General features: G+C 41.7%; 1 protein-coding gene across 1 annotated transcript in view; it reads left to right on the top strand.

Moving 5' to 3' along the window:
- The first annotated feature begins 1974 nt into the window (after positions 1-1974).
- LOC103179701 (vacuolar protein sorting-associated protein 13B) overlaps positions 1975-22760 on the top strand; it is a 481880-nt gene continuing 461094 nt past the window's right edge. The window contains 3 exon segments of the mRNA XM_007895087.2: positions 1975-2163; positions 8559-8723; positions 13900-14043. Coding sequence (XP_007893278.2) covers positions 8577-8723; positions 13900-14043 — 291 coding nt within the window. The 5' untranslated portion in view covers positions 1975-2163; positions 8559-8576.

Genomic DNA, 22760 nt, shown 5'->3' with positions numbered 1-22760 from the left:
AGCATCTCACATCCCTTTTGAGATCCAGCTTTTACACTAAAGGGACCCACCTTATCTAGTCATCCCTAATATAGCTTACCCTGTTAACAAAGCAGCATTTTGAACCCCTCTGCACAACTGACCCTGATGATGAATAGAACAGCAGCACTAAAGGTAGTCTTTTGCATGCTTCACCAACTCTTAGTTTGTACTTTATTAGAATTGATATAACAGAATATTAGTACATGAAAGTACAGAAGGAAAGAAAACATGGTGGGTGGATTGCTAGTTTTATTCCTCTGCGTTAGAGTTTGGATTCACGTCAGAGGAAACAATGGGATCACATCATTCACTTAACATCAATTAGTGCACAACACAGATAGTTGGGGAACACTTAGGATTTATAATACTGAGTACAAGTGATGAGTAATGACATTGTCCTGAAGAGAATTTAGCTAACAGGCAGCGGAAGACATCCTGGGGATGTACATTACTGACAGAGCAGCAAGCATAAAAAAGGGTTATTTAGGACTTTTTTTGTTGTTGCTTATTTACTGTTTTGTAGGTAGAGAAATTAAGCATATTGCACCTGTGCCTTTAAACCCACCTGTAGTCAAGGTTACCACATCTGGTGCCTTGAGGGAGGGAGGGGAGGGAGGATGAATAGTCCTCTGGAATTTAAAGCTCTAACCCGAGAGGCAGGAACGAAGGTAGACTGCAAATGACCTTTTAAATAACGTCTAATCAAACTCATCTTAAATATTTTTAGGAGTCACGATTGTTTTTTCTGTTCACAGCACCACAGAAGTCTACTGCACCTTAGAAGCCCAACCCCTTCGCTCCCTCCAGTATGGTAATAATCCGCCTTCTTTTTAAAAAAAAATGCGATAAGGCGCTATATCAAGTGCAAGGATTATTATCATTCTTAACACCCGATTCAATACAAATATCAGAATAAGTTGGTCAATTCGATCCACGGCTGTTGGTGGGACGCCGCCGCTGCCGGCGCGCTTCGCCCACAAAAATAGTCACTCGGCTTTACCGGGCAGTCGGTGGGGCGCTTCGAGGCGCCTCGAAGACGCGCTCTCCCAAACGCCAGGACTACGGCAGAGTCGCAGAGCGACGCGGCGCGGGAGGAGGCCATTCGGCCCGGTCCCGTCTGTGCCGGGCTCTCCGAAGAGAGCCTCCACAAACCTAAACATAGTCCCTCCCCCCCCCACAAAGGACTAACACAGGACTCAACATAGTCCTCCCTCCCTCCCCCCTCCCAAATAATTACCTACTTGTCTCTTAAAAGTTGTTATCGAATCAGCTTCCATACACTTTACATTACACGTCCCAATCCTCTGCTCTCCTCCAATGACCCTCCGCCCTCCCACAAGGGGTCGGGACTGTATGGGACACACAAAAAAAATACCCGTTCGTACCGTAAACAAACAAAGAGGGAGGCCCTGATTTACCCCCTCCCGCTCCGCCCCCGGTTCCTCCTCCACCACCGGGAACGGCACTCAAGAACCGGGCCCAGCTCGAGCGGAAAAAAAACCCGGTCGTACCCGGGAGAGAGCGAGAGAGAGAGGGGAGCAGTTACTTCACCAACGCCGGGCGAAGCAGTCAGGTGAGCGGCGAACTGCTCGGTCTCTTCACGAGCTTCTTCTCCTCCTCCTCCCCTCCCAACGGTCAGTTTGTGGCGGTTATGACGCGCCACCAGGCACGCGCTCGGCACGAGCTGAGGCTGTCCACGCGCTCGGCGGCTTCGCTTTTTTTTGGGGGGGGAGCGTTGCACGTCGGGATAGTGGAGGACCGCAGAGAGAGTGAGTGAGAAGACTGCGCGCGTGTGTGTTTGTGTGCACTGTACACAGGCTCTCGCATCGCGCTGCATCTCGGGATAGCGGAAGACCAGCACCGCCGCCGCCGCCGGTCATCCTGCGCGCGCGTGTGCGTGCGTGCGTGCGTGTGTGTGTGCGCCCGCGCCCGCCCGCCCGCCCGCCCGCGCGCGAGTTGCGTTGGTGACAGGAGAGCCATTGGAAGAGGCGGCGGCGGTTTAACGTGAAACAGCGAGGAATTGGGAAGAACAGCGGCTCCTCCACACGGTGCGTGTGTCAGCAAATGGCTGACGTGGACGCGGCTCCTCAATGACAGGCAGTGCTGCTGTGAGCCTCGGAGGAAGAGAAGGAGGAATAGGAGGTGCGTTCCTCTGGACAGCGCGGAGGTTGTGTGGCCCTGACCTGGCCTGGCCTGGCCGCTCTGAGCCTTGACTTTGCCTATTGAGGGTCTCCCTGTCTCCCCCCACCCCGAGGGGAGAAGACGACTCCCACCCTCTTCCTCCCTCCCTCTCCCCTTCCCCAACCCACTCCACAGCCCCCTCCCTGGCTGCTTGTGCTGGGACCCTGTTGAAACACCTGAACCTTGTATTTAACGCCAGAGTTATTGTGATTAACCCGGTAACCAACCGGCCTCTTGACCCCACAGCTTAGTTGTTACCGAGCTCGACCCTTTTCATCAATGCACACATACTAAAAATGCATACCTGGTCGTTTTGACAGATGCGTGAGCTTTACAAGGCCCTCGACTGCACGCAGTTGAAAGAAAATGTTGGAAAGTGTGTCGATTTGCATGTCATACATTTGCCCCCTCCATCATAACTGCTAATGAAAAGGATAAATGAAAATCAAAATCTAGGATTAAAAGCATGTTTTTTTTTAAATAAGACCTAGTGACATGAGGTCAGTGCAAGGCTCTGGGCAAGAAAAGCTTAACGCCCTATTCAATGCATGTGCTGATCTCTTCCAACTATTGCTACAACAGCAGCGTGACATTTGTACAGTGTCTTTCACACTGGGAGGACGTCTCAAGGCGATGGACATTCAGTGCGGAGGTTGGGATCGTGAGGATTGTGTGGGGGGGGGGGGGGGAGGAGGGTGTCCCAAGGCACAGTCGAAGAGGAGGGTCTTGAGATGGGTTTAGAAGGAGGCAAGGGAGGGGGTGAGGCGGAGGGACTGCGGGGTGGAGTTCCAGAGGGTGGGGACAGAGTTGCAGAAGGCTCGCCCGCGGGGGACGTGAAGCAGGCCGGACGGAGCCCCCGAGTGGAGGGAACGGGCAGGTTGATAGGGGGTTAGGAGGTCGCGGAGGTAGGGGGAGAAAGGCTATGGAGGGCTTTGAAGGTTACATCTGTTGTATGAATACATTGTTACACTTGTATCAATAATTGTTACTTGTATCTGATTATTATTGTTGCAGTAGTTGTATAATAATTATTGTAACAAGTCATCCCACAAAATATGGGTTTTGCCCACAAAATATAGTCAATTCACTTTACTGTATATCCTGTGTAGCACTTTGAGATGTCTCGAAGACATGATGGGCGCTATACCAAATGCAAAGATTATTATTATTATCCTTCCACGCCCTGGAGTATTGACTAGTATGTTGCTGATTAAGTTTTTTCACAAACAGTACAGTACACAAACAGTAAATGTGGAAGATGATCATGTTAGGGAATGGCAGGTGCCAAAGGAATGCAACATTCTGCACCACTTTTCTGCGAATTGGTTCAGAAGGTAGCAATTTTAATGTATTAACAATATAATAATAATACTTGCATTTGAAATAGCGCCTTATGTCTTTGAGACATCTCAAAGCGCTTCACATAATATACTGCAAAGTGAATTGACTGTATTTTTGGGGGCGAAAAGTGGCAGCCAATTGTGCACAGCAATGTCGCACAAACAATCTTGGATTGAGTGACCAATTTATTATTTATTATTTTTTCAAAGGAATTATTACCCATGGAAAAGCCACCTGCCTAACAACTGAGTTCCTACTTACTGCTAGGTAAACAGAGGCATGTGGAGTGAGGAAACTTGCCCAACGTTTCGCCCTGCCGGGAATCAAGTCCAGGTCTCTCGCTTGCGAGATGAGAGCTCTAACCAATGCACAACAGGGCACAGCCGAAACAACTGAGGTTTGATGTGTCTCGTGAATTTAAGACTGGTTGTTACCTGGAGCAAAGGTTTGGGAAAATTGTACTGGCAGTGTTTAGTGGTCAGGCTGTAGATTCTTGTAGTTAAATAAATTCTTCCCTTTGAATCAAAATATTTTGGTCAGTTTTGCATTCAAGATATTTGCATTTAAAGGTATAGGGTTTCAGGATGACACTGTTTTGGAGAGTTTCAAAGATGGTTTCTTGACATCTGTCTGTTTGCATTCCACCCTATATGGATCCATCTGCTTTGAAATACCAAATGAGTTGGCTGTGAAGGCAAAGTTATTGATGTTACCACTGTGTTGGTGTTTGTGCTTTGTTTCTACTTGCTGCCTTGGAAATAGGGGTCTGTTACAGGCCAATTACTTTGCAGGATAATTAGGTATTTTTTTCATGTTGTGTCAAGCCCCATGTCGAGGATTTGTAACACATAGTCCAATGCAGTGCTGGGGGCTGTGCTGAATTGGTAGAGGTGAATCCTTTGGATGAGATGTTAAACTGAGCTCCCATCTGTCTGTTCAGATGGATGTTAAAAATCCTATATTATTATTTGAAAAGAGAAGCGAGTTTCCTCCGGTGTGCTGGTCAGTAATCCTCCAAATACAATTGGTTATTCACTCCGGACTGTTTGTGGAACATTGCTGTGCACAAAATTGGTTGCAACGTTTGCCCATAGAGTATACAGTTGTACCACTTTACAGTATATCCAGGACAAAATGTTGGGCAAGTTTCCTTACTCTACACGCCTGTTTACCTGGGTAATTAGGAATCTGGTTGTTGGTTGATTATCGGCTTGCTTTTCCAGGGGTAATAATCTCTTCAAAAAATAACTTGGTCACTCAATCGACGACACTGCGGGACACTCCTACGCGCAATTGGTTGATTTGTTTCGCCTACCATGTATACAGTCAATTCACTTTACAATATATTTTGTGAAGCTCTATGAGACGTCTCGAAGACGTGATAAAGCGCAATATCAGATGCTATACCATATTTTCCTGTGAAGCGCTTTGGGACATCCTTCTAACTTGAAAGGCACAATACCAAATGTAAATATTATTATGTGGCAGGAATGCCCTTGGATAAAAGTGCACAGCATTAAAATTGTTGAGGAGTGGTGAAAGAGGCCTATAATAAAAATGCATTCGCCGAATTGGATGGAACTCTGGGCCATCAACAACAAATAACCACCATGCCAAAATGTCAGGCTGCCCGAGTACTTTGGATATACAGAAGGTTGTTGGAAAGTCATGAGACTTAAGTTACCCAGGAGTTCAATGAGCAGCACGGGTGTGTGGAAAGGAATAGTCTTGAGTTATTTCCGGGTTTTCTTTTAAATGCACCCTATGGATAATTTTGTGGAATCCTGTAGAGAACTTGCCTCGCAAGTGAGACGACCTGGGTTCGATTCCTGGACAGGGCAAAACACTAGGCGAGTTTCCTTACTCCACACTTCTGTTTATCTAGCAGTAAGTAGGAACCTGGTTGATTGGTGGATCGGTTTTCCGGGAGTAATAATCCCTTTAAAAAAAATAATAGTTTGGTCACGCAACCAAGACTGTTTGTGGGACACTGCTTTGCGTGATTGGCTACTGCATTTCGCCCACAAAATATACAATCAATTCACTTTACAGTATATTGTATAAAGAATATACTTTGAGACGTCGCTAAGATGTGATAAGGCACTACATCAAATGCAAGGATTATTATTATTTAATCAGGGAAGAAAGGATTATTATTTTGTAGTTCATTGGAAAGCATTCTTATCCTAGAGATGGAAAACAGTTCAGCACAATTGATTAAAACTTGCTGATCTGCTCGTACTACTCCTCCTGTCCCCTTTGCTCAGCGAGCAAGCATTCACCCAACACCTCTGCACCATCGGTGCTTGTATCTTCAGCCACTGTACCCCTAATCTCTGGAAATCCCAGCCTCAATCACTCTGCCTAGTCCCCTCTTTATCATTAAATCCCATCTGGAGATTCTCTTAGACCATACTGATGATCATCTCACCCCTGCTTCTCCCTTGCTCAACCCTGCCACAATATAGTGCTCAGACACTATGCTGTGTGATGAATGCTACATGAAAATTGTTGTTGTTTAAAACATGTGTTTTTATTCTAAGGATTCCCCCTTAGTCGCATGCCAAGATAGCAGATGAACTGTTCCTGGGCTTCTAACTTCACGAGGCACCATAAGATATACATGTGGCCTTGATAACTCTTCTCTTTTCCTCATTTAAACCTGGGTGAGTCAATGGGAGCACCAGAAAGAGATGAAAATAGTGTGAGCTTTTATGACAAATGTTAAAATGAGTTATCTCATATTGATACTGGAAAATATTGTAAGTTTTTTTTATTATATTATAATATCTATCTATCTATCAGGGCCAGTTGTTGAAGAATATTGACTGTCTGAAAGTTTAACAGGCTTATAAACACTCCAAGGTAGCCCAATTCAAAGATACTGTATCATGTGGAAGAGTCACACAAAGTGAAAATATCTCAGGCTCATTTCTGACCTGTGAGTCACGCAGACCAAGAAGGCCTCAGACTCAGTCTCTGGACTTGCACTGAGTTTGCTGAGTGGAGGATTTGACAATTAACTTCATTGCTCTTGGCGTAGAGAGGGAATAGTCAGCCAGAGATTCTGCTCCTGATAGTTATCTAAAGCTTTTGGTGAGCGAAGGGCTTTGGATAGGGGCAGGATCAGGTTTGGCTGATGTGCACTGTCCAGTTTCTCACAAGAAGAATGACCACTTGGATGAGGAATTGGGTCGCAGCCATTAACAGTAGAAATAGATTGTAGCATGAGTCAGTTACTTCAGGAGAGAAACGAAGAGAATAAATCAACAGGAAAATTTATATTTTGACAAGGTTTTCCCAAGTAAGTGGCAAAGTTAATCAGATGGGGAATAATTCAGTAAATGTTATGATAACTTTCAAAAGACATATTGGCAAGGTGCCATACAATTAGCAGTGAATGTAAGGGATCCTAGATTGGGAGCAAAATAGCTGGATTGATATTGTTTGGAGAATAAGAAATTTAGGATGATTATGACTGGACATTTTTAGACATGCGATGAGCATCTTTACAGATCAGATTTTTGGCCAGTCTATGCAGATTTGATTCATGAGAGGGTCAAAACAGCTGATCTGGGAGCTGCAAGTCATTTGGAAGATTCAACACTCAAGTCCGATTAGAAAGTGAACCAATATATTTATTTTCAGGTGAGCAATATGGTGAAAGATGTGTGCAGTTCAAAAACAGCAGAAATAATGCTTAAAAGAATAAAAGTATTCTCCAGTTTTTAAATACTCGCTGTGTGAGTACTTACTTCTGATTTCATGAATTCAGATGTTACACTTATTGGGTTTTGCTAATAATTTGAGATTTAATACTGAAGATTTTTTATTGAATCAGAATTGTTGATAATAATTAGAAAACTCCTTGGATTTGATATAGCGCCTTATCACATTATTAAACATCTCAAAGTGCTTCCCAGGTCATACAGTAAAGTGAACCTTTGAAGTGAAATGAAGTGGGTGAAATGCGGCAGCCAGTTGCGCACTGCAATTTTCCACAAACAGCCATGGAGTGAGTGACCAATTTACAAAACAATATAAAATACCTTATTGAGGACCTACCTCTCCTCTAACAATTAAAAGCAGAACAAAGCAAATTGGCAAAAAGCAAATCCATATTATTCGTTGAGGCAGAATACAAAGGTATAAAAATCCACTTAGAATGAATTTTCCAAATTATTTTTGCAAATTGTGCAAGTGGTTTATTTATATGATTTCAATTGCTCAGGGAACTACACTGAGACAGCTCAAATGCATTTTGGTAAGGGCTCTGAACAGCCATCATTGTATCTGAGGGATTGTTAATCTGATTCTAGGAGAGTGCATGTATCTTATGGTACTTTGTTCAGTTTTTTCATATTAAAATGATTCCATGGTGTGAATGATAAGTATCTCTATTTAAGAGTTCAGGATGGAAAGCAATAGGTACACTTGTTAATAACATAACAAAGCGCTTCACAGAATAGATTGCAATTTTTGTGGGTGGAACGCGGTGGCCAATTACGCACAGTAGTCTCCCACAAACAGTAATGGATTGGGTGAACGCATATTTTTTGAAGGGATTATTACCCACAGGAAGCGATCTGCCAATCAACTGATACAGTATGTTCCCAAAAATGCTGTGCCTACAAAAGCAGTTATTAGCCCATCCAGGGGACAATGAAGATTATCCCAACACAGTCTGTTTTTGTCAGAACACTGGTGTAGTTCAATAATTAATCATCACAAAATGCTTGCTCAGTGCTGAGGTGGACTGGCACACTAGCTGAGAGGGGTTGGCACACCGACTGAGCCAAAATACATGTTTGAATTTTTGACCACTCTGTTTAAGCAATGTTGAAGTCTCTATGATGTTAATCAGATCAGTTCACACTTTCTGACTTCAGATAGGTAGTTTCATTAACTCTTCCCACCCATAAATACTTCACACTTGTGATGAGCTTAGTGCTTGGTTATTTTGTATAGTTGCTGAACAATCATAGGTTTCACTGTTCCTTTCTTATTATTCACAGTGGTCGAACCTTTCTAGGATGTTGGAGTCATATGTGACTCCGATCTTGATGAGCTATGTAGATCGTTACATCAAGAATCTGAAGCCATCAGACCTACAGCTGTCACTATGGGGAGGTGACGTGGTTCTGAGTAAACTTGAACTGAAACTCGATGTTTTAGAGCAGGTATGGACCCAGTTTCAAATGTTACTCTATGAATGTTGCTGATTATGCTGTTAATGTTTTATGGCTTGCAGACCAAGTTTCTGGCTCTATCCACTAAAATTGCTCATTGAAAGTGGCTGATCATTTGCTTTGTTCCACTTAGCTTTCATATTTATTCGTCTTTGAACACATTCTGTGAAGTCTCTTTAATGGAGAACTTCATAGTTTATTGATCTTTTGTGACCTTCAGCACACTTTGCACTATTGAGGGCAAATGATATTCCATTTCAGGTTAGCTGAATGTACCAACTCAGAAGCTCCAGAGACTTTTCTATTTCTGCTTAATTATTTTATAAAACGTAGAGTACCTTGTAAAAGTGCCTCTAGCTTGCAAACAAAAATTCCCTATTGAAGATTTTTAGAGCAATTTTTAACATGTTTGTCATGATTTACAGTGCACATGAAATAAGGGAAATATGTTAGAATTTAAAACCATTGCTATTAATTAAGTGTGTTTCCCTACCCTAAATTGGTATTTATGCATGTAGTGTTAGTTTTGCAAGGAAATTGTTAGAAACCCTGTGGAATTTCAGATTAATTATTTCCAGCACGTGTAACAGTTTACTTCAATCAGGCTAAAGATGGAAGAGACGGTATCATTTTTCATGCCTCAAAAAATGAAATGATTATGCATAATCTTGTGACTTCTTTGTTACTCCAGATGGATTCTCATTTTGATGGACTTTGAACATGACTTAAAATAAGAGCATGTTTTATTAAAGTAATCGTGTTCATGAGTAATGGTGTGTTGCATGTGATTAACATTGTGAGGAATGTAAGTAAGGCAATAATGAATTTTTTCTACATAAACCAAAACAATGCAGACTCTTTTAATGCATTGCCCCCTTTGAACTCCATATTATAAGATGTGTAGTGTTAAATAGTTTGGAAATGGTTCATCTAGTTGTGTACATTAGTAGCTATATTTATTCCACTAATTTGGTTTCTTAACTACTTGAGAACACTGCAGATGGATTCGGTGACCAATCCATGAAAATCTAAAGGTCTTTCTCCTGTTCCATTTAGTGCATATTTTGTAATATCCTTTTTCATGCCAGACCTCATTAAATTAGACCTTGGTCAGGATTTTGAGCTGATAGTTTAGGGTGACACTGCTGTGCAGTGCTGTGGGAGTGCTACAATCTTGGAGGTGCCATCTTATAGATGAGATTTTAAACTCAGACCAATATACCAAGGTTTCGCCCTGCCGGGAATCTAACCCAGGTCTCTCGCTTGCGAGGCAAGTGCTCTAACCACTGAGCTACAAACTCCACAAATCTCAATTTGGTCATACCTCTCTTGCTTCTCCAGATGTGTGTGAAATATTCATTGTATTTGCAGTGTCTCTGCCACATCTGTTGCATTGAATTGCTAAAGTTTATATTCTTCTTTTTAAGTATTAGATTAGAAGTTTGGACCATCTCCACTGTTTTTGAGATGTTTGACAGGAATAGTTCGGGTGGCTTGGAAGTCCATATAAATTGTGACAGTGTTTCCTTCCATATAACTGTGTCGAAGTGTCTTGCCCCTGTTTGGTATCTCCAGTGACATGCTGCTGAGAACTGTAATTATCATGCAGGGAATTGCGGACACACATCCGGCCACATCGTTGGGACGTTCTCCTGACATGAACGGCGCTGTACGCATGTAATTTGGTATTGTATTGTACAGCACATTGTGCGCCTCATTTTTCTAATTAATTCTCTAGGCTTAATTTTTCAGACAGTGGTGAGAAGTAAGCAGAAATGATAGGAGCTCCTAAATTTTTGTTGGACCCTTGTCACAAAACTGACTCCTAGTTGAGGTCAGAGCTGTAAATATAACTGCCATCCCCTCAGATCAGAAATGGCAGCCATGAAAATTGAAACTTTACCGTGAACCTTTATAAAGCCCAGCTGAACTCGTTCATACAAAATCAGAAATCCAAGATACCAGAACGCTCATCATATAAGCTATATATTCATCACATTCTTAACTTTCATATTTCAGGAGGGTAGAGGTATTCTTGTCAAATATGCAATTAGTCCCAATTGTTGATGGTTGGGAGTCAATGAGAAATGAACTTAACTAGACTTTCCTTGCTATGTGGCACAGGTCAATAGGTTGAAAACAGTGTCGCTGGTCTATACAGGTGAACTTGGACCTCTTATTTGCCTGAAACAGAATAGCAGCAGCTGTAATCACGAGAAGCGGAAGAGGTCTTTAAGTGTGTTCCTGAAAGAAAATGCTTGCAAGAAAATGAGTAACATTTTCAGTTTTATATTAAATTCTGTCAAATACAATTTTAATTGTTGCCACAACGACCGATCTTCAGAAAGCAGTTGTTTTGCACACTTATTCTTTACAGCACGTCATATCGAGTGCCGTGTTCATAACTGTGACAGTTACATTAGTGATGATGGTTACATCAAGAGCTATAACTGTATGTTGTTGTTGATTATTTTTGTGACATGATTCATTTAAAATGCAGCTGAATTAGTTACCGCCCATTGTGACTCAATGGTTTGGTTTGTGCCTCTGGCAATTCACAGCTGTTCATTTGAATGGGTTATACCTCCTTTCCTAATTTCCAGCTTCACAGTTTCAAACAATGTTATCACAAACAGAGCTTTGAATTCCTGACCATAACACCAATTATATCAACACCCCGCCCATCAGGTGAGGTCAGGAATTCAAAATGCATCCAAAGCAATGAAGAGTTAGTTCAGTGTTAAAACCGGGTGTGTTGCATAAATAAAATGTGGATAAGATTGGGATTATTCATGCAAAATTGAATTGTGATGTGGCTACTGGAACTCATTTATTCCTGCAGATCTTTTTCTCATCTTTGACCTTCAACCTCTCGTATCCTTTTCTACTTTGTGGTTATCATCAATGTAATGACTTGATGTTCAAACTTTTTCCTGTTATTCTTCTCAACCTACAAATACATTTAACAGGGCATGTTGTTGAACACGCCTTTCCCTCCTTTGCATACTCTGTGTTAAAAGCATATTATCTCCTATTATAACTTTCTTTCTTAGTGCCATAAGATCGTGAAATCCCCTAACTCCTTCAATTTTCATTTCTCTATAAAATCTACAAGCTTTTAAAACCTAGCTGTGGTGTCACCTATCAATCCTACCTGTATTTGTAATAATAATTCTTGCATTTGATATGGCTCCTTATCATGTCTTCGAGACGTCTTAAAGCGCTAGAGAGAATATACTGTAAAATGAATTGACTATATTTTGAGGGCAAAATGCGGCAACCAATGGTGCGCAGGGAGCCTGCAACATGCTAGCCAGTTGAAAGCCTAAAACGGCTTTTTGATTCAACCTGTCCCTGTCTTCTGGCAAAGCCCTTTCCCACTCAAAACAGATGTCATTGCCCCATTCCTAAAAAAAACTACATTTGATCTCCCCAAACTCTCCCAACTACTGTCTCATCTTCGACCTACCCTTCCCATCAAAATCCTGAAACACATTTTTGCCAATCATGTTCAGTCACTCCCATCTTTCCCTCTACTCTCTGCTTGAGTCTCTCCAACCTGGATTCCGTCCAACAACCAGCATTGAGACAGCCCTCATCAAAGTAACTAACAATGTTCTGTGTCTCTGTGACCAAGTTTCCCTCTGCCTCGTTGTCTTCCTTGATCTCTGTGCCACTTTTGAAATTTCTGACCGCTCTATCTTCCTTAATCATCTCTCCTCCCTCATCCACCTTCTTTGGAACGCACTCTCCTGGTACCAATCCAATTGACAGGTTGCCTCTGCTTTGTTTCTTGCAAAGGCCTTTTAAAATCCTAATTCTTCTCCCCAGTAACACCATTCATAAGGTTCAACTCATCCCAAACTCCGTCACACACATCCTTACTCGCTTAAACTCCACACACACAGCACCGCCACCCCCCCCCATCAGCACCGCCCCCCCCCGCCATCAGCACCGCCCCCCGCCATCAGCACCGCCCCCCCCGCCATCAGCACCGCCCCCCCCGCCATCAGCACCGCCCCCCCCGCCATCAGCACCGCCCCCCCCCCGCCATCAGCACCGCCCCCCCCCCGCCATCAGCACCGCCCCCCCCCCCCCGCCATCAGCACCGCCCCCCCCGCCATCAGCACGCCCCCCCCGCCACCGCCCTCACACACGCCCCCCCCCCGCCATCAGCACCGCCCCCCCCGCCATCAGCACCGCCCCCCCGCCATCAGCACCGCCCCCTCCCGCCATCAGCACGGCCCCCCCCCCCCATCAGCATCACCCTTCTCTCCCCCATCAGCACCACGCCCCTCCATCAGCACCGCGCCCCCCATCAGCCCAGTTCCCCCCCACATCAACCCGCGCCCCTCCCCCCCCATCGTAATAACAACAACAACAACAGGATTCCATTTATAAAGCGCCTTTCATGTCGGGAGGACGTCCCAAGGCGCTGTACAGTTGGGTCAGGACCCGAGCAGGGGGAAATGGTCAGGGTGAGGGGAGGGAAGGGAGGGAGCGAGGAGGGGGTAGAGAGTCGAGAGGGGAGCTGAAGGCTCGGTCAAAGAGAAAGGTCTTGAGACCGGCCTTGAAGGAGGAAAGGGAGGAGGCGGCGAAGGTACTGGGGGATAGAGTTCCAGAGCCAAGACGTGATGGATGTAATAAGATGCTATATTAAATGCAAGGTTTAATATTATTATTGTTGAGTTTGTTATTGTCCAGTGAACAGTGTTAAATACTGAGCTTCATTTTACTGTGAGTTATGAATGACTTGCTATTCTGTGTAATAGTTGGTAGATGTTTGGTATGTATGGAAGAGAGGATTTTGTTTTGTGTGGATCCATAACAGATAATGCTGATATTGTATATAGTAGTTTTTGTATATAATATAATTTAATGGAGAAAACATAATATTCTGATTGGAGCAGTTTAATTAAGCCTATTATGTTTTCAAGAATTTTCTTTTTCCATGATAATTCTACCCTATTTTTGTCTTATTTCCTTTTGTAAATTATAATTTTGACCTGGTCAGAAGAAGATTAATGACCCTCTGCCTTCCGAATGTTATGCAAATTAGGTTATTTGAAGTGACAAAGTATTTGGTTTCCTGGTGGGTAGGAAGGGGAAAAAATTAACAAATTCAGATTGAAAATTTCTCATCTTTAATTTTGCATTTTTTTTTCAGGAGCTGAAGTTGCCTTTTACTTTCTTGAGTGGACATATTCACGAGCTGAGGATCCATGTACCATGGACAAAGCTGGGGTCCGAGGCAGTTGTTATCACCATAAACACTATGGAATGTATCTTGAAGCTAAAGGATGGTGTACAGGTGAGTTGGTTACTTGTGTTTTTTTTGATAGTCACAATTCATTCAGCAATGTGTGCATAAATACTTTATGAATAATAGGCGATTGATACATTTTTAAACCCTATGTTGATAGCTGTAGCTCAGGAGTACTGTCAGTTTTAAAATTGTTTTGTAAGATGCAAATTGCGAATGTTTTAGGCAAAAGATTAAAGATGAGAAGCTTGATGAAGAGTAGCAAAATATAATTGAATAAGCTAGAGCAAAAAGTTGTACAAAGATATAGTGAGTAATTTTGGATCACATCATGGCATTATGTGGTCTGGATGGTGATGAGGGTTATTTTCCTGCAGCTCAGTGGTTAGAGCACTCGCCTTGCAAGCAAGGGACCTGGGTTGAATTCCCGGCAGGGCGAAATGTTGGGCAAGTTTCCTTACTCCACCTGCCTCTGTTTACCTATTGGCGGGTCGCTTTTCCAGGAGTAACAATTCTTTCAAAAAAAAATGGATTGGTCACTCAATCCACGACTGTTAGATTGAAGATTGAAATTGGAGCTTCACTGAATAAATTTGTGGAGTCATTGAAGGTGGCCCCAATTAACTCCTTCTTTATGGGAAAAAAGACCCTGGATAAATATCTGGATACGAATGATTTTGAAGGTTATAGGGAATCGTAGAAAAATTGGTTTGAAGATTATAGGAATACCTGAGGAGACCTGACTCTGAAACATGATGGTTCCCACAAAATTGGGATTATAGAATCCAGCCTGAAATATTTATGAGTATTGAATAACATAACTCCTGTGGTTAAATGGGTATTGTGTGCTTTTACTTATTTACTTTGAAGTTGGGAGTTCCCTTGGAACATTAAATAAATCGGATAGATTATACGTGGTCCGTGAAAGAATATTACTTGATTTTTAATTTTTCGTGGTTGCTTATGACTTAAGGTTCATAGATTAATCATACATTAGACATTATAACTGCAACCTACCAGTATTTCAGATGTACTCCATTACCTAATTACACTTCGAAAAAGGTTTACCAAACCTGTCTGAAATCTCCAGTCATTTATTTAAAAAGAAACTGCAATATTGTTTTCTCCTTACAAGACGCTGCAGTCATACAGGATTCTGCACAAATCCAGAAACCTCCATTTTCTTTCTTGCCCCTTCCAGTTTTCTCTTCATTCTTCTCTCCTGCAGCCAATGCGTTTTGCATCTGTATATTTTCACTTGCAGTAGCAGCCTTACTTAAATCGCCCAGATGGCGTTCCTCAAGTGTAAAGCTTGAGCAGTGAACCTTAAGGACCAAATCCATTAGTTTTCGTCCATTCAATGCCTACTAATAGGAACATATTATTCAACTTGTGAGAAAAGCTCTATATGTGTGCACATTGCTGCTGCTCTTAGGACGATGATGTCAGGTGATGCTTTCACGAGGGCATGATCAACCTGGTATACACATTTTTTTAAAAGCTTCAAATTTTAAATGGATTTACAGCTTGATGTTTTTGCTTGTCTGACATTGGACTTGTGCTGTTATATCATCGTCGTTTTTACATGAATATTTAGAAAGTAGCCATGAATTAAATGAAGATTGTTTGTGGATATTGTGAGATTCAATTGGTGGATATTTGTGTGAATGTTTAAGACTTGGCAAGAACGTAGGAATTTGATGTTGGGAATTTTTCTCTGGTGGAGTCTGGTTGGATCCATGCCACCCGTGAAGCTGGGGCTGTTGGAAAACATTTTTGCTCTGAAAAAACCCCATCTTGGATCCTGAGCACTTCAGTGTGAAGGTAGATGATTCAAGGCCAGATGTCCCAAGAGGAGCTCATTTTTTTGGTGAAGTCAATTATAGATAAATATACAGGCAGCAGAAATAGATTTGGAACATATGACTTTGAACATTTTAGAGACCCACGTTTGATGTTGTACCATACAGATGGCTACTGACATAAAGATCAGATTTCCTACTTGCAGAAAAATTTGAACTTGAATTTAATGCTGCATACAGTGTTGGATCAAAGGTCAACAAAGCTTTAAAAAAACTATAAAAACAAGTATTTGCTACAGATGTTTTATAATTCTAGGTGAATATTTGATTTTGGAAAATTGCTTATGAAGTTTGGACAAATTATTCAGTGGTATAATCAGCGCTTTGGGACGTCCTGCTGACGTGAAAGGCGCTCTATAAATGTAATTTTGTTGTTGTTGTATATACACCCCAGAGGTGAATGATGTATGACTTTCTCCCACCCATCCCATCCTCAATTTGGAAAGAAATAGTAGTCATTTTTCTTTTCTCAAGGTTTCTTGAATCTGTTAAGAATTGATGCAGAATTAATTTCTCTAATCTTGTCTACTTTGTATTTTTTTGAAACTCTTTTGCTAGGTTTTTATTCCATGATTGTTTTCTACCTTCCCCCCTCCCTTCCCTGACACACACTGCAAATCACCCTTTTCTGTATGAGGGATGGTGACCTGTTCCTGTATATGCTTTGAGAGGTGTGAAAGTAACTCGCCCTCCAATGTTATTAGGCTTCCTCACTTACTGAGGGCAAGTATCACAAACATTATTATTATTATAGTGTGTTTGAAGTTATAATAATAATCCCTGTTTTTGATATAGTGCCTTATCACATCTTTGAGATGTCTCAAAGCGCTTCAGTGATCTGACTGTGTATTTTGTGGCGTTTACTGAGATCTTGCAGAAATGGCTTGACATTGTTAGAAATCTACACACTCTGCTTGCATTATAATCAAAAAAAACAGTGAGGGTATAGAGAGCATTGGCTATTGGTCGAAATCTAGATTTCTGAATGAATAAGTCTGGTTTGGCAGTTCTTCATGAGGAATAAAATTCAGAAAATAAAGAAGAGCAAACAGTGAAAAATAATGGAATTAATGGAATGCATTTTTCCTGAGGCCACAAGTGGTATTCAATGCAGTACAATTGTTTTTTTAGACGTGTAGACAAAATAGCAAGTTGTTGAATTGAACTGCCCTTCCAGCATGTAATTTTCTTTCTCGTGACTCTCTTTTCTCACTATTATTGTGTATCATGGTATGCCTCTGTGCAAATTGAGGCAAAGAGAACGAAAAAAAGGAGTACCAGAGGAAGGGACAATGGCAAGGGAAGAGAAAGTGTAAAAGAAATCTGTGAATTTGTGCCCTGTTTTGTTAGCAAGCATTGATAATATGAATAATTCGAAATATTTTGTTCACAAAAGGATTAAAATCTGTTTTGTTTGTTTCAAATGTTTAATAAGATTGAATTGCATTTGTATAGTGCCCTTCATATGTAGGATAATGTCTCAGAGTGCTTTACAGTAACAGTCAGACAGTGAGCAAGGAGGTAAGGCAAAGTTTGACCACAGACTTAGAATTACACAGAATATACAGCACAGAAATGGGGCATTCGGCCCAACAGGTCTATGCCAGTGTTTATGCTCCACATGAGCCTCCTCCCGCCCTATCTCAACTAAGCCAACCAGCTTAACCTTCTATTACTTTCTCCCTCTTGTACCTATCTAGCTTCCCCTTAAATGCATCTATGCTGTTCGCCTCAACTACTCCTTGTGATAGCAAGTTCCACATTCCCACTACCCTGGATAAAGAAATTTCTTTTGACTTCCCTATTTGGTTTATTGGTGACTATTTTATATTGATGGCCCTAGTTTTGGTCTCCCCCACAAGTTGAAACATCTTCCCTATGTCTACCTATCAAAACCTTTCATAATTTTAAAGATCTTTATCAGGTCACCCCTCAACCTTCTCTTTTCAAGAGAAAAGAATCCAAGCTTGTTCAGCCTTTCCTGATAGGTATAACCTCGCAGTTCCGGTATCATCCTTGTAAATCTCCTTTGCACCTTCTCCAGTGACTCTATATCCTTTCTATAATATGGGGACCAGAACTGTACACAAAACTTGAAGTGTGATTTAACCAAGGTTCGATATAAGTTTAGCATAACTTCCCTGATTTTCATTTTTATTCCTCTAGAAATGAACCCCAACACTTGGTTTGCTTTTTTTAATGGCCCTATTAACCTGCTTCGCTACTTTTAGCGATTTGTGTATCGGTACCCCATTTAGATTTTTATTTTCCAGGCAGTATGTGACCTCCGTATTCCTCCTACCAAAATATACCACCTCACATTTACTTATATTGAAATTAATTCACCAATTAAATGCCCATAAAGCAAGTTTATTAATGTCTTGTAATTTGTTGCAGTCCTCCTCAATTTGGTGTTGTCTGCAAATTTTGAAATTGTAATTTCAGTCCCTGAGTCCAAATAGTTAATCTAAATTGTGAACTATATTGGTCCCAATATCGATCCTTGTGGAACATCACTTCCCACCCTCTGCCAATCTGAGTAGCTACCCTTTACCCCTCTGTTTTCTGTCTTGTAGTCAGCTTGCCATCCATTCTGCTACTTTTCCCCTGACTCCACATTCTTTGACCTTATTCATTCGTCTATTATGCGGTACCTTATTGAACGGCTTTTGGAAATCCAAATATATTACATCTACTACATTACCCTTCTCTACTCTTTCTGTTACCTCTTCAAAGGATTCAATGAGGTTGGTCAAAGGTAGAAGCATGGTGGAAGAGGCAGTGGGGTGGTGGGGGGGTGCTAGACAGAAGGGTAGAGGGACGGAGCTCCGAAGGTTAGGGGCATAGAATCTGAAAGCTCCGCCCAATGGATGGATTTGGGTAGGGCAGTGAACCTTTAATAAGACCAATTTAGCTGAGTGAACAAGCAAAGGAGAGAGGTAGAAGGAGATCAGAGAGATAAGGAGGTGCTTGGGCGTGAAGGGATTTATAATAATAATCCTTGCATTTAATATAGCGCTTTTCACGTCTTCTCGACATCTCAAAGTGCTTCACAGAATAGACTGTAAAGTGAATTAACTGTATATTTGTGGGCGAAACGTGGCAGCCAATTGCGCACAGCAGTGTCCCACAAACAGTCGTGGATTGAAAATGACCAATTTATTATTGATTTGTTTTGGAGGGATTATTATTAGGCGTGTGGAGTAAGGAAACTTGCCCAAGGTTTTGCCCTGTCTGGAATTGAACCCAGGTGTCTTGCTTGCAAGGTGAGTGCTCTAACCACTGAGCTACAGGACTCCACGCTGACATTATAGGTGAGCGTGAGGGCTTGAAATGGATCTGCTGGGAGATGGCGCGTCAGTGGAGCTTTAAATGGATATGAAGAATTTGTTGGAAATGATTGAGTTGGAGAGACCAGCAAAGAATGCATTGGAAAAGTCCAGGTTGGAGGTTCAGTGGCATTTGGTGTGAATAGGAGTTGAGGCAGGTGATATTGTGGAGGTGAAGGACAGTCTTGGTCAGAGACCGGATGTGAGAGAGAAATGAGAGCTGAGGATCGAACCGGATGCCAAGGTGTGGTGAGTTTGACAGAGTGGCTGGGGAGATGGAGGAGGTTGGAGCCTAAAGCGAAGAAACGTTGGTGGGAAACAAGGAGGATGGCTTCTGTCTTGTTCATATTTAGTTGAAGGAAATTATGGCTCATCCAAACAAGCGGGTTGTCGGTCAAGAGGCCAGATAATTTCAATCAATTATGTACAATTTGAACCATTACAGCCTCATTCTCTCTTTATTTAATCTCCTTCGGGAAGAGTGCATCCAACAGTGAAAAGCTATGAGCTGAAACGCCATGAAATTTCTTCCCTATCTCCTAAGCGAATCCTTGCATTAGAAATCTTATTCTGGCTTGAATTACAAATACATTAGCAATGACAGCAAAATAATTTGAAACTATTAGGGATATTTACTGGTCAGCAGTGTCATTTGGATAGTTTCAGAACTGTTCTCAGATGTTTGGAATGCCTCCAATAGGTACAAGAATCAAGATGTTGAAATTACAGTAGGTGTGATGGTTATTAACTGACACGATTGTATTTTGTTGTCCGGATGCTGAGGCAGATTATGGTTTTATTTTCAAAAGACATGTTATTGTGCACGTATCAATATTTGTATATGCTTTCATGAGACTGTTTCCATTGTACCAAACATTACCAGCTGTTGTATAAGACATTGGCTTCAGAGGAGCATTGCTTTCAGGGCAAACTTTCGTTGTTTAGATCTGACAAATAGCTTCTTAAGCAGTGTACTAAAGAGGTGCTGCTGCTCAGGGAATTCTATTTTAGCATGAGTGGCTATCAGGAAAGGAGAGGTTGTAAGGCATATTTAGTATTGTAGGAATATAAGTAGGCTCTTTAATCCATTAATAATAATAATAATCCTTGCATTTGGTATGGCGTCTTTCAAGTCAAGAGAACGTCCCAAAGTGCTTCACAGAATTTTACTGTGAAGTAGAGTGACTGTGTATTTGTCGTTGAATGTGGCAGCCAATTTGCGCACAGCAGTGTCGCACAAACAACCATGAAGTGAATGCCCATTTTTTTATTTGGGGATTGTTGGCCAGGACCCCGGGAGAAACTCCTTTCTCTTTTTTTAATAGTGCCATGGGATCTTTAACGTTCACCAGAACAAGCAAAATGGACTCAGTTCAACCTCTCATCCGAAGAATGGTATCTCCCAACAAACCAACAGCCCCCAGCACTGCAATGGAGTGTCATCTTAGACTATGTGATGTGGGGCTTTGAACATTATGCCTATTCCATCATTTGTTGGACCACGGCAGTTCTTTTAATCTCATTTCCCTGTCTTTTCTCCATATTCATTACTACCCTTACTTTCCAAGTAGCTATCTATCTATCTTATCTTTTCAAACCTCTAAATCGATTATGTATCTACGGTCTTCAGGGACAATGCATGCCACATTCTCACAAGGCTCTGTCCCCTTGTCTTAAATTCCTCGAACAGAGTAAAGGGGTAAAGGGACTGTAATAGAAAAACAAATTATGATTTGTAATCCAAAAGCATAACATAACACTGTGTGTGTCAAGCAGTCAGGTCCATCTTTATCAATGATATATCTGCTTGGTTTACCTTTAATGGAAGCGTGTCATGCAGGTTTGACATAATTTTAAGGCAAATTCCTTTTTTTTGAAAGAAAATGTCCATTAGATTAAAAATATGCAGAGCTAATGTATCTCCTTTAATTAATCTTTTTCTGCTTCTACTACCATATCTCAGATTTAAAGGCAAGTTACATTGTGGGAACACATTATGGGCTTCAAGTGGGGAGGAAATTGTACAATTTCAGATTGTTGGAATGCAGGTTTAAGACCACAGGCAAACGTCACAGTACTTGTTCACCGGGCCTCCCATTATGGGCGCTCAGACTTAGCAAACTGTTTTCTTAATGTCTGATACTATTAATTTGACGGACAGGCTATTTTTCTAGTGAAGCTCTAAGCACATGTCAAAGGAACTAGGACGATTTGGTTATGGAAGTCAATTATTCAGACTAAAGGTCCTGCAACCTCAGACTAGTGGTCCATAGTTAGAAAAATGTTAGGAAAGTTAATGAGTTTTTTTTCTGTATCCGACCAGTGATTGACAGACGTTTAGTGAGTCATTATGCCAGCATAAACTAGATTTTTTTCAAAAATAAAATCTGCACTTAAAACCTGTGTATTTATCTATTTTTAAATATTGAGGGGAATTTTTGTGGAGCACAACCAGAAAAAGGTTAGAGAATAATGACGACCTGTTATTAATGCATCATTATTTTGAAGTTAAAAACTAACACAGTGGGAAAAGGAAACTGGTTATAACTGCCTGTCATGCATCAAGTCTTGGATGAACCTTAGCTTCCTTCCTTCAGCTGAATATTATGAAAATTGTAGCCATCCTGCTTGGCACCTTTTTGCCTCTAATATTGACTCCATCAGCCTTCCTGGTTGCTCACTCCAGCAAGCAGTGCCAGTCCACAACCCTGATGTTTTGTCTGACTCTTAGTTAATTCTGCTTCAATACTTGACCAAGACTATTTTCTTTGGCTCTAGGTCATAGTCCTGTTTCACCCTTATTTTGCCCTGAGCACAAACAAATCTTCATCCATGCCTTTGTCATCGTAAGACTGGATTTCTCCAACATGCTCTTTGTTGGCCTTTCTAGTTTCAGGCTGCATAAGTTCTAGGGCATATAGAACTCTGCAGTACTTCTCATCTTCTGCACAATTTTCTGCAATCCCTAATTTTGCCAGGTTCCAGTCATTCGGAGGTGTCATCTTGGAATCTTGGATCAGTTGGTAGAAAATTTGCTTCTGGGTTAGAAGGTTGTGGGTTGAAAACCGATGTTAGGACATGAGTTCAGTCTAGGTTGGCAGTACAGGCTGGTAAATTCAGTCAATGTAATTTACAGCCACGACCTGTGGAGTCCTGTAGCTCAGTGGTTAGAGCACTTGCCTCGCAAGCGAGAGACATGGGATCTATTCCCGGCAGGGCAAAATGTTGGGCAAGTTTCCTTACTCCACATGCCTGTGTTTATCTAGCAGTAAGTAGGAAGCCGGTTGTTAGTCGATTGACAGATCGCTTTTCTGGTGATAATAATCTCCCAAAAAGTAATAATAATTTGGTCACTTAATTTGGTCACATCTGATTGTGGGACACTGCTGTGAGCAATTGGCTGTCACAATTCGTCCACAAATATACCATCAATTCACTTTATAGTATATTCTGTGAAGTGCTTTGAGATGTCTAGAAGAGGTGAAAAGCGCTTTATCAAATGCAAGTATTATTATTACATTTGATGACATTTATCTGTGAAATAAATCCCCTCCCTTGCCTCCTTCAAGGCTCA

This window comes from Callorhinchus milii, unplaced genomic scaffold (assembly GCF_018977255.1).
Source record: "Callorhinchus milii isolate IMCB2004 unplaced genomic scaffold, IMCB_Cmil_1.0 Scaffold2, whole genome shotgun sequence".
NCBI lineage: Eukaryota > Metazoa > Chordata > Chondrichthyes > Chimaeriformes > Callorhinchidae > Callorhinchus > Callorhinchus milii.
Note: the sequence above shows the minus strand (reverse complement) of the source record. Positions and strands in the feature narration are given on the sequence as shown.